Below are 17,440 nucleotides of genomic sequence, written 5' to 3'. Positions count from 1 at the left end.
GAAGCTTCTGCTTTTCGTTCCTCTGCAGTCGTTCTCATCCCCAGATGCGCTCATGCTATCATGAACAGAACGGTTCGCTGCGGCGGCGGTCGGTTGATTCAGGTGAAGGCACGGGAGAGCGCTGACGCGTCGGCGTGATGTCTGCAAAGTAGTTTCCTGAGCGACAGAGCTGGCCTCTGCGCTATCTCAACTCAAACTTCAGCTGCCTTCTTTCCCAGGAACGACCAACCAAAAGGACTCGCCGTCTGTTTGCCCAAAGGAGAAAGACCTTTGCTTGTTTGCCCTGTATTTTTCCGGGCGTAGCCATTAGCTACTTTATCTCGAGTCACGGTTTTGGCTCATTTTTGTGTCCGCTGCTGCTTCGGGGGGGTTCGTGAGCACCTCAAATGGCCGTCAGCATGACAATGGGACGGGACACTAAATGGTTGACCCTCGAGGTGTGTCGTGAGTTTCAGAGAGGCACCTGCTCACGGCCCGATGCCGAGTGCAAGTTCGCCCATCCCTCCCGGAGCTGCCATGTGGAGAACGGCCGAGTCATCGCCTGCTTCGACTCCCTGAAGGTAACGCCCATCGCTCTTCGCCACACTGCGTATCACATGCACAGCGTGGTCACGTACGCGTATATAATAAAAGCACATAAACAAGTGTTTCCTGTAGTGTTTTGTGGTTTTTCTTGGCGATGACGTGTCCAGAGTGTCCGTTGTCTGTTACTTAAAGCTTGCAAATGTTGCCAGTTGGTCATCGAGCCATTCTGCGCCCTTACTTTTAGGGGCTGCTTCTTTTTCCTGTTGATAAATTATTTATATTATCATTATTATTATTTATTCTATTATTAAGGGGGGGAGGGGCCCCAGACATCTGACTTCCGCAGGGACGGAGAGCTGACTTACCGGCCCCTCTTGTGATTTTAATAGCATACCTAATGGTGTATATCGTGTAAAACGTAGACTTAAAGGCCTAGATCGTTAGATGCTGTCCACTGGCTGCTGAAAATGTAATCAAGCAACTGTATAACGACGACAAAGAAAATAGGGCGACACACAACGCTCACCTTTAGTACACGTAATCAAAGTACACGCTGCTATACTCATTAAAACACTTTTCTAAATCTGTTGTTCCCGGAAAGAAAGCCCTTCTCATTGATTTGCTGCATTGCCTGCAATGATGGAATACAACAATCCACATTATCTGCGTCACAGATATCCCTTTGACATCCCTGCTTGCTAAATGTATTCACGTCTTCTAGCCAATCACAACTGCTGATATTCTGTGACTATGGTGTAATCCAATCACATGGCCGCGCCAGGCAATCGATTATCTATACCTGAACAAAAATCAGAAGGCGTTTGTTGTTTGCATTTTCAGCCGTAATCTCTCCGTCCACTCCGTCTGTCTGTCTGTCCGTCATTGATGTCTCAACATCTCGTCGTCCGTTCTTCCAGCTGTCTCGCTGTACGTAGAACAAAAACTGTTTGATAGGTGATTATTTGTTTTATAGCATTTGAGAAAGCCTTTTGGACAACTGCACCAAAATATGGAGTACACTTTTTGTTGTGTTGATGAGAGGATTTTCTCGACTGGCTTTCCTGCAGAGAAGAAGTGAGACCCAGACAAGGCGCTTTGTGCCTGACTGCAGCTGCTGTCTCCCAGTTTATTGAGTTAGAATTTATTATTCGGCCATTTCTCTGTGTTATGTCCTCCAGAGCAGAGAGAGAGAGTGAGAGGCGGGCCTAGCAACAGCACATGAGCGCATCCCCATTGGATAGTTTGATCTTCCTGAGTGCCACTGCTGTTTTTAGCACAGAGCAACAGCCTAGCTCTGTACTGGTTGGATTGATGGGAGAACGAGGAGAACCGCTTGATGCCAGCACCAGAGAACAGGAGCGAAAGGCCACATTGGGTCGTTTTGAATCCCCAGGGTCATGTTGAAGTTGGTGACAGTTGAAGGTCAAAGTGGGAGCTGCAGCAGCAGGGCTTTAGCGGCGGTGCAACAATCACAACTGTGTTTCTCTCCCCGTTGTTGCTGAGGATTATACTCAGCTGACAGCCGTTGTTTTTGGTGGACAGATGAGGAAAGACAAAAAAAGCACACCCCCCCCCCCCACCGACGAGCCGATCCACAGCATCATGCCCCTCCCTTCTTTGTCATTTCATGGATTTATCTGCTAATGGCCTCCCTCCTCACCATCCCGCCCATATCTGCCATCTCATCCTGGTCCAGGTCTCCCCCCCCCCCCCACCCCATTAGATCTCTGTTGATGGTCTGAAACTGCTGCAGGGGAAGGGAGGGGGGGGGGGGGCTTACCGCCTGACCGCCTGGTTCTTCTTACCTTGTTAACTGGACTGCTGCTGGCCTCTGCAGTGCTAAAGGGTCAGCACCACAGCCGACATGAAAATATAATTATTAAATTCTCAACATCTCATCCTTCACTTCTCTCTCTACATGTTTCAGTAGCAATCCACAGCAGGGACTTTCTCTGTGTTTTTTTATATGTTGCCATGACTACAGAAAAGAGATTCCTGAAACAATGTTCTATTCAGCACCTCTTCTTTATCAGCCTTTTAAATCTAATACAATACAATACGAACAACTTTTAAAAACGTAATATCTGTTTTGATGCTCATGCAACTTTCTTTTGTTGATTTGGAACACGCAAAATATCAACGGCATCTTTAGACATGAGGAGGCTTGTTTTTTTTACGGGCTTGCTGGGCTCCGGGGAATCGTTACAGATTCCTCGCTAGATACGTACCGTGCCTACGTAAATGCTGATGTCACATATCCAATGTAGATGAGAGGGAAGGCGCATGCCCGTTCTCCGTCCATTCGTAGCATGTGGGTTGATTGTTTCGCTGGTTGGCGGCTCGTCTGCAGTGGCGGACAGCTGTTGGCGATCCAGGGGTTTAATGGAGGCTGCTGTTTTTCCTCCCGATCGTGTTCACCTGCAGAACTCCTGCAGCATATCTTCACCTTCACAACAGATTGTAGGAAGAAGAACAACGTCACTGCTTTGATGATGTTTGATGGCATTATCTGATTGTTACTGTACAGCACTACTGCTCCAGATTTAAAAAGAAATATTTTCTCTGCTCAAACACACAGAGAATGGATCAGTTAGTTAGCTTTGTGTGTAGAACTGCACTGGTTTTCCAACCGCATGAGCAGCATTTTTAGTTTTTGTTAAAATATTTGTGCAAGAAAATCTAGTAAAGCTTATCTTATATGAATATGAAATGTATATATATATAATTTATGAGGAAAGTAAGATTACTGTCAACTATTCAGTGTCTAATCCCACTTTCAGTCAGTCACAAATGTTTTATTTTTATTGCACATTGAAAGTGGCTAATTCACCTGGCGGTGTGCAGGTGGAGGTACAGAGTCTGTATTTCATCTTGATTGGACCCAGAATGACATTATGAAAAAACATAACATTTTAAAACTCCATTTATGGATTCACAAATCTGTTAAAGATACACATCAACTCCGATTCACTTTTACTTGTCATGGTTGGTGTATAAAGATACCAAGAACAATTTAGAACTGTGTTAGGGTTAGTTCTATCCTATTAAAATCCATCTAGTGGTGAGGTTGTGGATTGCAGACGACTGGAGACCCTTCTGGAGCAAGATAAAAATGCAGACCTTTTAAACCCTCTCTAGGTCCGAGGTTTGAGTTGTCCTTTCTAGGACTGCTTTAGAAACTCAGGGGAAGTGGAGCTTTGTTCTTCTGTAGCTACAAAGGCATCATTGCAAAGGAATAATTACAAAAATCCTTAGATTTAAATGATAATACACTAATAAATGACAATTATTTATATTTTTGCCTCTACACTATTTGATTTTTGCCCATAATATCCCCTTAAATGCTGCATCCTCTCCTTTCCTCTCATTCTCAGGGACGCTGCACACGTGACAACTGTAAATACCTGCATCCACCTCCCCACTTGAAAACCCAGCTGGAGATCAACGGGAGGAACAACCTGATCCAACAGAAGGCCACGGCAGCCATGTTGGCTCAACAGATGCAATTCATGCTGCCAGGAGCCCAGTTGCAGCCTATAGTGAGATGCTCTGCTTAGAGATACACATTTTCAATTAATGCACAGCGTTTGAAGAAATTAAAATGATAACTTTGACCTCTATGCACTGGGAGCGTTGCTCTGTTCAGTGACAGGGTGGTTGGTATTCTATTATAGAATAATATTGTATAATAGAATCCCTGCTGGTGCTAGCATCAGATAACTTCACTCATCGCGAAATATAGAATGCCAGTAAATAAATGATTTTCTCCTTTTTGTTAAGCATTGAAGTCAAACATTAAAGCTTTAAATCACGGTCGAAATGAAATCGCTTTATTTACATTGAGAAATATACACAGAAGTAACTGTGAAATTAAAGCATTTTAGACACAAACATTTTTCAATGAGTGATTATTTAACGATGACCATCAACATTCCCTCAGAAAGCCAGACGAAGCTCTGCTGTAACTTGTCTCCGCTGTCTTTTCCACTATGTCCCTACCTCAGACAGCATTTCCAATGACACCCTCCTTGGCATCAAGTCAGATGGCATTCAGTCCATATCTGAACCACATGGGTCCGAGCATGGGGTTGATGCCCGAGCTGCTGCCCAGTACTCCCCTGCTGGTTCCTGGGAGTCCCACCGGCCTCGCAGCCTTAGCTAATGGCACCTCTACGCAAAAGCATGTGCGCACAGACAAGCTGGAGGTATGAAAGCCTGCGTGCAGTGCAGTTGTCGTCTTTCTACGACGCAAGTATAGTAAAAGGTAAACGTTGTTGATCGGTGCTTTCACTCACCCTGACAGGTTTGTCGGGAGTTCCAGCGAGGTAACTGCACGAGGGGTGAGAGTGACTGTCGCTACGCTCACCCCATGGAGGCCGGCATGGTGGACTGCAGCGAGAACTCGGTCATCGTCTGCATGGATTACATCAAAGGCCGCTGCAGCAGAGACAAGTGCAAATACTTCCATCCACCAGCTCACCTACAGGCAAGGATAAAAGCTTCTCAGCACCAAGTTGGTCAAAACACAGCATCTGCAGCCGTGGTGAGTCCTGGTCATCTAAAAGAAAAGTAAACATGACCTGTGAGTCAACAGTCGTCACCTTAACCGTTACCATATCTGCTGCTTAACTAATTCCTCATCATTATTAACTGATAATATCTGGATAATTTCCATGAACTGTAACAACCATGAGTTACCAGGGTGCTCGGGTATCCAACATGCAGCTGGAGTTTTGATAAAATAGTCTGTGGATCATGTTTTTTTTTTATCAATGACTGCTACTGTGCGTGTGTTTGAGCGAAGCTAGCTAGTTAACGTCCTAAACGGGACAGGTTGAACTGATGAAAAACAAGAAATGCTCGACAGGAAAAAAGCATCTCGGGTTTTTACATTCAGAAATGTGCTGTTGTTTTGATCATCATTGCTGCATTCTCTTAAGTTTAACATTATCATCAGGCAGGATATTTACAAACTCGCCATGATGTATAAATGGCATTAGGTCCTATTTTTTTTTATTTTTTTTACTTGTATATGTTATCAGTCAAGGAAACGTAAAATCATGCTTCGTTTTTGCTACTTGACGCAAAGCTGCTTCATTTTACCACTTCATTAGTGTTTATCAGAAGAGTTCACACAGCTTGTGTGCATAATGCAGTGTTCATTTATTCCAAGGACAAGTTAAGGGATTAGTGTTAAAAGGTGACTCCTCTTCTCGCCTCCTTGCTTTGGGTTTTTCTCGTCCAGGGTCCACCGCCGGCTGCCCTACAGCCGCTACCAAAGAGGCCGATCTTAGACAAGAGCAACGGCGCCGCCGCGCAGGTGTTCAACCCCAGCATGTTCCACTACCAGCAAGCCCTGGCTAACATGCATCTCCAACAACAAACCTTCATACCCACCGGTGAGCCTCTAGACACAACGCTGAAACGCATGTCGACGTTTTGACCTGGATTCATACGAGACAAATGAAAAGACACGCATGCTGTGTCTGTGCAAGGCAGACACAGCATGCGTCACGATTCCCCTTCCATTCTCGCATTTTCTTGTTGCACTCTTACTCGATGTGTGTGGTGGAAATTTTGTAAATAAAGTTCGAGATCAAATTTGTCTCCATGAGGTTTATTAAAGCCCTTTGCAATGGGTTCTGTAGACATAAAGGATATCTGGGAACAGGAGGCGTCCGCGATGCTGGAAGCCAAAGGTGTGCGCCTGTGTTCAGTACCTGTAAGGAATGTCTGCCGTCAGGTCTGAGGAGACGTTGTCTTTGTTTATTAACGCAGAGACAATGTGTTTTTTTGTCTTGTTGATTAAATCATGTGAGGATTTGTTAAGTTCCTGTGTGTATCTATAGAATGTGATTAAGTCAAAGAAAGAATCAATCAACATCACAGCGGGTCACCAGGAGGGGAAACTGAAATAAAAAAACATTGAAGTACAGTACTAATGTACTGAGCGTTGCTGAAGGCACGTCATAATACGGGACTCCTGCTGCTGGATTAGTCGGTGGATGTATCGCCTATTGGATCTTTGGAAAAGTCCTGATAAGAAAAAATGCAACGTGTAGCAGCATGCGTCGGCTGAATGTGGAGGAGATAACCAGCACCTGATTTCCATCAACACGTTGTAGTCTCGTGAAAACGAATGAACTCATCATTTGCTGTTTGGATTTACAACATCAGGAACGTGCCGCTCATCGTTCACTGATTGTTGTGTGTGTTTTTGCACTCGCTGCGACAAAATTGATCGCAATAGAACGAGCGCTGACTATGGAGCTCCTATTGGTGCCGTGATTGAGTTCTTGATTACCGCATCTCTTTGTCACCTATACTTTTTTCTTATGTTTCTTTCTTTCCTTTCTATGGAAGTGGATGAGAGATCGGGAATGAAACGAAACAAAAGTGCAAATAGAAACTCAGGTTGTTGTAAATGTTGTAAATGCCTTAAACACTTAAGCCAGCAGGAAAAATCGAATCTATTGAGAACCTCCTCTTATGCAATCGAAACATCTTCAGCATTAAAAATGTGAACTCTGAATGCTGACATTTCTTTGCGATGCGATGCATTTCAAATCAAACAAAATGACTATCTATCCAGATCATATTGACGACTGCATGATACAGAAATATCACATTTAGAAATACCTTCATTGTCATTAAGTGCAGAATCTCAGTATGCAGAAAGCAATGCTTGAAAGATTATCTATATTATACAGTTTACTGACAGGACTATTTGTCTATTAGAAACCAACTGCTCTCACACTGTAGCTCTGACATCGTCCTTCCATACACACTCAGCCATTTGAATACAATTGAATACAATTGAATACTCTAGTCTGATTCGATTGTATGGTTTTTGTATCGCCTTGTTTGTTTAACTACCATTTGTTGTTGAAACAATGCCTTTTCTTTTCTTTTATAATGCTTTTGCTGGCTAAATATGTTTTTTTTTCTGTTTGCATGTGCCTTAATATTTGTTTAGAGTCATCGTGGCTATATCACAGGATGTATGCCATAATTTTTGATCCTGCGCATTTCACCATGGTAACCATATCATTCCTGTTCCCCCCCTCCTCCTACACCCCCCCACATCCTCGTCCTCTGTCTATCGTCTGACTCGTCCGAATAAAAGTTCCCATGATGCACGGTGCCGCCACTGTTTCGTCGGCTTCGACCCCAGTCACCAATCTTCCTTTCGCTGAATCTGCTGCCTCGAATCAGGTTTGCTCTTTCAGTTGTTTGCTGCTTCAGTTCCTTTTTTATTTATTTTAGCTCAGACGGTTCTGAGAGCTGCTCATAATCTGCATTCATCGGAAATGCCCGTTTGCAGGGTTGCATGTGTTGCGCTCACATCTCATCTGTCTTTGCTTTTTGTTACGGAGGCAGGTGCATATTGTAGCATTTCTTTTCCGCAGTTAACAGGACTGGAGTTTACAGCTTCTTGTAGGTATTGCTCTCTCTCTCTCTCTCTCTCTCCATCCATCTGAAATCATTTTTAGTCTGAGGCTCAACAGCCGTTCACGTGTCTTCACATCAACCATATGCTGGAGTGGTTCCTCTGCCATGGATTAAAGCAGAAAATCCCAGGTCTGAACCTTGGGATAGATCTTGTAGCTTCAACGGGTTTGCTGCAGAGCCTCATTTGTCCAGAGGCTAACCTCTCCCCACTGCTTGGCCCAGAGTGATCAGAACCATTTGCAGTTCCAAACTCCAACTGACTTAATCTTACCGAATCGTCTACGGCAGGTTCCGAAGATCTTTGTGAAGTTAAAACGCCCCTTCTCTCACCCTTCTGTTTCCTCTCTTTCAGTAGACTCTTCGGAGCTTCTGACCCCTGATCCAGTGGATCTCCAGTGCATTCCCATGGAAACCCATTTCTGCCCGGTCCCTAAATTGCTGGTGGCGTCTCCCGTGGCGCTCAACTCAGTAAGCCTCTCCCGAAACCCCAGTTAAAGTCCACGAAGCGTTCACCACACCACCACGGCAGACATCTTTCTGAATGCAGCAAACTTGTGCCTCACCTACAGCGTGACTGACCGAATGGCGACGGGAACTTGTTGTAAGGTGTGAAAGTGTGAAAGCTGTGATGCAATACAAGCCTGGAGGGATTACCGTTGTTCTAAAGCATAGTGGCTTAATCAGGCTGAGCAATAGAGCTCCCTCATTCTTACAGCCATACATACGCGTGTCCTGAAAGTGCAGCAGGCATGTGTGCTCACACACACACACACACACACGTTTAAGACCTTATGCCCTTTATGTGTGGGAGCCATCACGTTTGACCTTTGCAGACTGCAAAGTCAGGAAATTCAGCGCCGCTGGTCGTCAACCATCGTGTGTTGTCAAATAAGAGTGTTTAATATTATGCCATGTTTACATTTCACGATGACTACAAAAAAATTCAACATCTATATATCGTTCTGCAGCCGCTATTCATTTTGTTCCCATGGCCTCGTTTTGCCTGATGAATGAGTTGTTGATCATTTGTTTGTGCCTTTGCTTTTTCTGCTCAAGGGAAGAGGATAATTATTTTCCGATAAGGACTCAAATCACAGCATGCTTTGAAAGATTTTCTTATTTTTAATTAAAGGCAATATCTGCGATGTATTATATTTTAAGAACGTTTAAAAAAAAACGAATTCCCCATCATCATTATCTGATAATATCTGGATAATTTCCATGAACTGTAACAACCATAAAAATGACAAAGTGTGAAAATAAATTAGCATATGAATAATTTCTTTATTTAAAAAACAAACTGCCTTACGCAGGTTTTGTGATGTGCTTCATACGGAGAACTCTACCAGTCGTAAATCAGACAGATCTAATCACTAAAAAAAATGTTTTGGGGTAAATGGCTGACAAGCCGTGTTTGGTCCATGATATGATGTAAAACATGATTTAAGAGAATGACAATCCACAGGCAAATCTTAACCCTTTACGCCTGATGTCAGAATTAAGGTGGATGCTGTGTTTGCTTCTTGATGCCGTGCCTAAAATCCGTCTGTAGTTTCTATGAGACGTTGCCACTTTGAATGCAATACCTGAATAAATCCTCCAAATAAGTGAACACAGATGCATTGAAAAAAGGATTTAAGCCTCTGTGTGGTCATCGCCCTCCATGTGGTTTTTGGCTTGAATAGATGTTTTTGGTTTCAGGTGGAACGCATAGAATTTGAAAATGATCTGTCTGATCTTACGACGTGTCATCTTTTCTATTGACGTCCCCTTTCTGCAAAGTCGTGGGACTCTGGATAGAGACGCAGCAGTTGCTACATGAATGAGCTACTAAAATGGTAACGTCGGGAGATGGAGGAATAAAGCGCCCTTTTCATGACTAATGACAAAATAAATGCAGGCCAGTTTTAAAAATGGCTGTGGGGGATTAGAAACTGGAAATCATTTTTATTAAATGTGCCTCTTCCACGTCTCCCAAAGCCACTAGTGTCAATTAAATATAGGAACAGACCAGTTCTCAACCATAGATTTGTTGTTTGGTACAATATTATAATAAAAAAAAATCATCTCAAATGGGTAATTCTCTCAGGCAGCAGAGCTGCCAAATCAATCATGTACAAAAATCAATCACTGACTTGTGTGCAAACATGATTATGTTGAAAGACACAACGAATCGCGTATTTGATTTATTGTAAATGCTGCAGATATTCTCGTTTAGCATTATTCATTTTAAATGATGCTATTGTGTTGTGAATGTATCTAATGCAAAAGCCACACATGTCCTAAATAACAAATGTAGAAATAGTAATGGTTCACTATAAATAGACTATTTAATGAGGTACTGACATATTAGAGTATTTGTATTGTGATATTGATTCATATTTAATGTCAATGACCAATGTGACTACTTTTACAAGTATCTTTCGCGCTTGGAGAAGGTAGAGCAGATTTGCACTACCTTTGAAAGTACCCAAAGTGCCCAGATTGTACTTAAAAACTAGGAAATAGGATGAATTTAAGAAAATCAGCTCGTTATCCTGTATTCGCATTTGTCTGTCTGATTTTTCACATGATGCACATTGTCTCATTCTCCTCTTGTACTGCAGCCCTTGTTTGTATCAGTGTAAACTTATTGTACCATCTAGACGGCGTTGTTTGTGCTGTGACCTCAAACACAATTTACCCGGTCAGGGGCCTTCAAAGGTTCTACAGAATGGACGGACGGGCCGAGCTGCACGCTGGGCAGGATGCTTCACAATGGGAAAAAGCGATTTCCCATCGGTCTCTGGTGGTCAATCAAGGTAACGTTCACCTTGGATTTAAATTACAAACCTAGTTTGGCATATCTGATCTGCACTTTGTTGTTACTTACCAGACATTGTATGCACCAATACGATACAGTATATTTGTAATAAGGTAATATTGGCTGATTTATTAGCCACGCTGTACGTATGATGGACCAAGAATATTAACAGGAGTGTTTCCCCTTTGCTTTTTCCACTATAAAGTACATAAATAGTTCGCAGCCCGTTACATGCCTGCTATCATAGAGCTACATTTTCTATTTGAAGAATTTCAGCAGAAATCATATTCCCACTAATCAATAAACCTGATCATCAGAATGTTCAGACAAATTGCTTCTTCTAAATCTTTGAGCGTAGCTTTGTCCAGCCAAGAAACCCCATCTCTCTCTCTGGCCTTCTTCGCCTCCGCCCTTTACATCATTATGCCTTCACAAAATGCTGTCAGCTGGAAAAAAGAAAAGAAAAACAGAATACTTGATCTTTAAAAATGTGCCTCTTGAGGGGCATTGGAATATAGATTTAGGAATATGTATTGATGCCTGTGAGCTTGTTATTTAAGGGAATTGTGGTGTGGCAGTGGCAGTAAAACGTTTTTTTTGTGCTACTTTTCCTCCTTTTTTTCTCGTATTGATTTTCTTTTGGCTTCATTGCATTTTTCTCATTTAGTTATGAATCATTACTCTAGAATATGCAGATCCTTTAGCATGTGGACACAAACAAAGGGCCTTATGTCACAATCACTGTATAAAGATGTTATAAGTGTGTTATGATAGTCACATGTATTAATAAGTTTAGCTTCTTTTTTTTATCTAACATTGAAACATAGCATGAAAATAAGAAAATGTATACATCATTAATAGTTTGAGTAGACCAACAAGAAAGAAAATATATAAAAATCATTTGTATACATTGATAGAATCAATGTTAATGGTAATAGTTGCTGTTGCTGTGGCAACAAAATAACAACATGGCTACCTTCCTACTATCCTGATTCTGATCTTTTCACACTTGAAATGACACACAACACTAACGTATTCAAAAAGGGAATGTCTAATTAGTTTGTCTTGTTATTAAGAAGTGATCAATATTTTGTACGGGAAACTTTGATTCTTGTAAATTCCAAAGGTCCTTCGGAGAGACCGGTTGTTTCTTTTGATTTGTTTTGTTTTGACATTTTTTGAAAAAAATACATTTGAAGCTAACACCTATCTGTCAGGAAGGTAAAGAGGCTTTTGGACTAATAGAAAGATCTTTATCTTCATCACCCCCCCCTCAGTCCTCACTGTTCGCCTCCTGTAGGCTGTAGGCCCACGCTCAGTGTCCTCTGTTCAGAGGTTCGAGCTCTCTTTCATTAGTTCTGTTTCATTCACGGTCAAGAAGGTGGTCCAGAAGTCTCTTCCTGCCCAGCTGTGCTGGGTGATGTCGATCCTTGCTGAGGTGTACAATATATGAATGTGTGATGTTCACCTTGTTTGCACTTATGTACATAACAATGTCAAAATACTCAAAATTTATTTTGAATATAGAGAAAAGAATTGATTTAAAAAAATAACCTATATGTATTCTTAATGATATTAGTATTTCTATAATTTTATTATAAGATTGCTTTGAGGGATCTGTCGTTATCTTTATTTGCCAGAGCCCTAGTCTTTGCCAAGCATGACATTGACTAGCTGTAAAACATAATTGGTTCGCTTTATTAAAAGAAGCTTTGTATGTTCAATTAGTGGAATGTTCTAGTTCGTCAATATCTCAAACGAGGAAGGTAGATCTCAAGAAATAGTCAGCCTGGAACACATACGTGTCATAAGCCCGTTCTGACCTTGCCCCTACGAAAGTGCTTATGCAGACCTGCCCACAGTAATGCACCAAAATAAAGCACAGAGTAGCGCCACCTACAGGAGGAAAGGAGGAGCAGCTAGAGGAACCAGACTAGGTGTGAAATCATCTCGCAGGGTTTTAAATTTGCTTTAGTTCCATCATTTTTGGAACGGTTATTCTTTGTCTCCTCTTTGTCAATGTCCAAAATAACAATAAATCTGAATTCTCCTCAGGATTCTAGTCAAAATAACCCGGGTTTCCAAAACCATTCTCGCAGGAGCCGCAACATCTTTATGCAACCCTGTTTCTTCATGGACGTGTGCTCTTCAGTTGCTAATAGAGCCAATGATTTTGTTGCCATGGCACTTGTCCTCGTGGTGGATTGAATGAGTCATTCTGGCAAATGGGTTCACAGCCCTCCGACTCCACATGGAGACAAATACATGTACATGTGGAGTGGATGTACTGCAGGTTCCCAGTCACCAGTGGGGAAGGACGTTTGTGAATTTGTTCATTGCTAACATTCATTTACAATACAGTAACACATTAGTATCTGTGCCTTTGTTATGCGTGGTGTAGTTTTCTTTTATGATTTACATCTAATTGACTTCAAACAACATGTGCATTGAGTGTATGTAAACTTAAACCTTTATTTTAACCATACTGTGGATGAGTCCTTGTTGAATTGAGTACGACTGAATGGTGACTTGTGGAAGATGGCGAGGGCCAAAGACTTTAGGACTAAGCCATATGAAAAACTCTGACAGTCTTGAATTGAAAGTGGTTGCTATTTCTTAGCCATCTATCGTTTCACTCTGTTTTCTGCCTGTGGTGCTTGTATGTGTTGCTGTGCTACATGCCAATTTATTTTGCAGCGTAAACCTATTAAGAGTAAGTTACTGTGCCTATGATGAGTTCCTTTCAACCTTTAATTAAAGTCATAATTGTGATCCTCTTGTGGTGTGTTTTGTTCAGTATCTCCTTAAAAGAGGCGTCTACCATTTGCGTCCAAAATGTCTACATTTCAAAGTGTGAATTGCTAAATGATATTTATATGGCTATCTCAATTTTCACAATGTAAATTAATCATGAAAGTTTAATAGTGCAGATAAGAACCTACCATACATCTTTTTTTTAAGGTAATTATTACATGCATGCCTTAACTAAAATGAAATTGAGTTAATTATGCAATATTTTAACAGACAATATTATGGCAAGTTTGTCTATTGGACCAAATCGAAAGTGATTTTTGACAAACTAATTTGTAATCACAAAGGAAATACTCACCCAGGCATGTGCTGGAAAGAAAACAGAATGTAACAAACACATAAAACATAACCTAAGAATTTAAATTTAAAACATTGTAACTGAATATTTATTTTACAGTTTTACAGAAAGGTTTTCTTTTGTCGCTCACCCTACCTCTACATTACTGACTGCAGCATATTAAGAGAAGGCAATCTACCTGAACACAGAAAAATCTTTTGGTTTTAATCATGTAATAAAGTACAGTTATCTCACAGTTCTTGTCATTCTAAATCAATTCATTTAGATACAGACTACCATGATATAAAATTTTGCATATGGTCATTCAAATTTAATTTTGTTGTACAAGTTGTGTTTGTACCTGTAAAACTATTTGTGGGCTCAAGGTTGCAAACCAGGGTCTTTCAAATAATATTAACAGATTTTTTAATCTGTAAATGGGATTTTCAATGTTAAAATGTTATATTCTTTGTTTTTTTTTAACCTATTTCTGCATCCGACCCAGATGAAATCCGCCGATAAGGTAGTCCCCACCCTACATGACATCAATTGAGATATTGAGGAACAAATTTTGAAGCTCCATTGACTCCAATGTCAACAAACATTTCAAAGTGATCCAGAATCTCTTCTGGATCATCACCAAAATGTAATCATCTGTTCCTGGTAACATTCCCAACATTTCCTAAAATTCTCATCAAGATCCGGTTGTAACGTTTTGAATTATTTTGCTAACAGACAGACAAACAAACCAACGCTCGCCAAAACTTAACCTCCTCGGCGGAAGTAATAAGCTTTTATTCTGAAAATCTTCACAGCGGGTTTTTGTCGTTAGCGGAAACGAAGCTGTTAGCTTCAGGAGATCAGTCGGTAGGAAAAGCCGCCCTTTATGCTATCGTATCTGCACAACTGGAGTCAAACTGGAACTCCAACCCCATCGGACTATGATGCGTGCTCGCAGATCTGTCAGTTGATCACACGCTGGCGTTCGGAAGCGCCGGGCCGGAACCAGAACTAGGCCCGAACGGACGGCCGTCCGGCGGGGCTGGTATGTGTTCGTGTAGCGACTAGCTGGCATGTCTTCTGAGGAGGAAATGTAAGGCGTGTTGTTCTCGCTTGTTGTCTGTAGCTAGACAGCAAGTTCGCCGGTACGTCTGGCTCATCAGATCGGGGTGTGTGAAGCCTTGAGCATGGGACATCGCGAGTTTAGCCAGAAGCGAGCTAGCTTCAGCGTTAGCTAGCGACAGTTAGCTAGCGACAATTAGCTAGCGCCAGGGTTAGCTAGCGACAGTTAGCTAGCGACGGAGTTAGCGACAACGGACGCAAACTTTTACTCGCGGGCTAACAACGTAGCGTAGAAAGAAAAGTGCGAGTATGAGAGCTAATTCGGGTTCAGGTGAATGAAGACTAGTTTTTTTTTTTTTTTTTATAGCGCGTTGCATTTGTAAATCCGCTCGTTTGCTCTTTATCCGACCTGATAAATGTTTCTAGAGCGAGTATAGCGGTGTAGCTAAGTCGTTAGCTGCTACGTTAGCCTGCGCGACCGCCCCAATGAAAGAATACAAAGTGGTCGTGCTGGGCAGCGGCGGTGTCGGTAAGTCCGCGCTGACCGTCCAGTTCGTCACCGGCACCTTCATCGAGAAGTACGACCCGACCATCGAGGACTTTTACCGAAAAGAGATCGAGGTGGATTCGTCGCCTTCCGTGCTCGAGATCCTCGACACTGCGGGGACGGAGCAGTTCGCCTCCATGAGGGATCTGTACATAAAGAACGGCCAGGGGTTCATCCTGGTCTACAGCCTGGTCAACCAGCAGTCATTCCAGGTATTCCACACTGAAAGCAAATGCATACGCGGGGATCCGACTAGATCGGTGTTGAGCACCGGACCTGGCTCTTATTCGCGCACACCAGTGCTGCGAACTGCGCCGTGATTGTAATCAAAATGACTCTGACCAGTTGAACATGAATTTGAGATTTGAAAAAAAAAAGCAAACATTTATTGTTGTGTCGTTTCAAAGCCAGAGTGCTGTTCCTAAGAGGATGCTCCCCATGGCGATTTCGCATTTTTGTGTAGGCGGTTCTGCGCTGGCATGTTCCGCAAACGTCGATGCGTTTGAAGAAGAGCCCAGCTGAGGATAACGCTCAGACAGACAGGATTGCTGAGTAAAATTGAGCTTTTAAGTCATTTTCAAAACGACGCGAATGGAAAATGCCCATGGGAACTTTCCTTTACTGTAATTCCAGAGCAAGACCATCTGAGATATCTGGTCGTACAATGAGTTCAGAGTTAGATGTGTGCAGGAAAACAGACACATCAAAGCCTCCTTTTAAACAAACATTCTGATATGTCAAAATACTGAAATGTCAGGAGGAAAGAAAACTACCATTATTTGCAGTATAATATTTGAAGTCACCAATACCTGTTTTTATTGACTACTACTACTGTACTATCTTCTTGTCCCCTGTGGGGTCGCCGCAGCAACCCAACGTTCTCCACTTCACCCTGTCCTTTGCATCGTCCTCCCTCACTACGTCCATGTCTCTTCTCCTGGGTCGACCTCTAGCCCTGTCCCCTGGCAGGTCCATCCTCAGCATCCATCTACCGATAGAGTCCCCGTCTCTCCTCTGGACAAGATGCAGAATTCGTATTTCCTGACTGCTTCCTATGAAATTCCGGGTCACAGGATCTACTAAACCGGAAATGATGCAAAGCCAGTGGACTATAATATTATTTTACACACCGTGGTGGCATTCTGTCCTCTTTTGTAAAAAGTATGCAGACTTTTTTAAACTATACTGCGATTACTTACTTTTATGATGCATTTGTCACTCCATGTTTAAAATCTCCCAATAAGTTCTAGCATGGAACTGGAAAACAACTTCTTCGCTATCTTGTCCCAGTCCTGAATGCCAGCTTGTTGGTTCCATTGGAGATCCCGCACTCATATCCTCTCCCTCCTCATCCATCAGGACATCAGACCAATGCGAGACCAAATAGTCCGCGTGAAGCGCTTCGAGAAGGTGCCGTTGATCCTGGTGGGGAACAAAGTCGACCTGGAATCTGAGCGCGAGGTCGCTGGGTCAGACGGGCGAGCTCTGGCTCAAGAGTGGGGCTGCCCTTTCATCGAAACATCTGCCAAGAGCAAGACGATGGTGGACGAGCTGTTTGCAGAGATCGTCCGACAGATGAATTACTCCACGCTACCAGAGAAGCAGGAACAGTGCTGCACGGCTTGTGTGGTCCAGTGAGGACGAGGTACAAGCACTGCCATTCCTACCTTCCTTTGGATTCATACACACACAGCTGGCCTCGCTCTAATTTAAAATGTCACTGCAGTGTGTGTGTTTATATTGTGATTATAGTTCGCTGGCTGTTGACGAATGTGGCCCGTGGATGTGAGCGTGATGTTTTAGTGCAGCGTGAAGGTGTCGAGGGGTTTGTGGGTGGGTGGGTGCTGCCACTTGCAAACCGTCGGGGTTAGCTTCTTGTCGTATCGCTGCAGAAAATGCGTGGCATGATGCACACGAGCGTACGAAGAGCTCTCATGAAGCCCTGCGCTGGGCTGAGGTGCAG

The 17,440-nt window shown here is 42.7% G+C and overlaps 2 protein-coding genes across 2 annotated transcripts; both read left to right on the top strand.

The window, feature by feature from the left end:
- Window positions 1–386: 386 nt before the first annotated feature.
- LOC137914755 (muscleblind-like protein 3) lies at window positions 387–8,405 on the top strand. Its single transcript, XM_068758251.1, has 7 exons — window positions 387–560; window positions 3,900–4,064; window positions 4,530–4,730; window positions 4,829–5,068; window positions 5,771–5,924; window positions 7,652–7,740; window positions 8,330–8,405. The coding sequence occupies exons 1-7, from the start codon at window positions 387–389 to the stop codon at window positions 8,330–8,332; spliced, it is 1,026 nt and encodes a 341-aa protein (XP_068614352.1). The 3' UTR covers window positions 8,333–8,405.
- A 7,011-nt stretch (window positions 8,406–15,416) lies between these two features.
- LOC137914739 (ras-related protein Rap-2c-like) lies at window positions 15,417–17,115 on the top strand. The gene is made up of 2 exons (XM_068758236.1): window positions 15,417–15,689; window positions 16,837–17,115. Exons 1-2 carry the CDS (start codon window positions 15,417–15,419, stop codon window positions 17,113–17,115), a joined length of 552 nt encoding a protein of 183 aa, XP_068614337.1.
- Window positions 17,116–17,440: the final 325 nt, after the last annotated feature.

The sequence above is a fragment of the Brachionichthys hirsutus genome, unplaced genomic scaffold, assembly GCF_040956055.1.
Source record: "Brachionichthys hirsutus isolate HB-005 unplaced genomic scaffold, CSIRO-AGI_Bhir_v1 contig_1470, whole genome shotgun sequence".
NCBI lineage: Eukaryota > Metazoa > Chordata > Actinopteri > Lophiiformes > Brachionichthyidae > Brachionichthys > Brachionichthys hirsutus.
The sequence above is the reverse complement of the archived record's forward strand: the minus strand, read 5'-3'. Positions and strand labels throughout refer to the sequence as shown.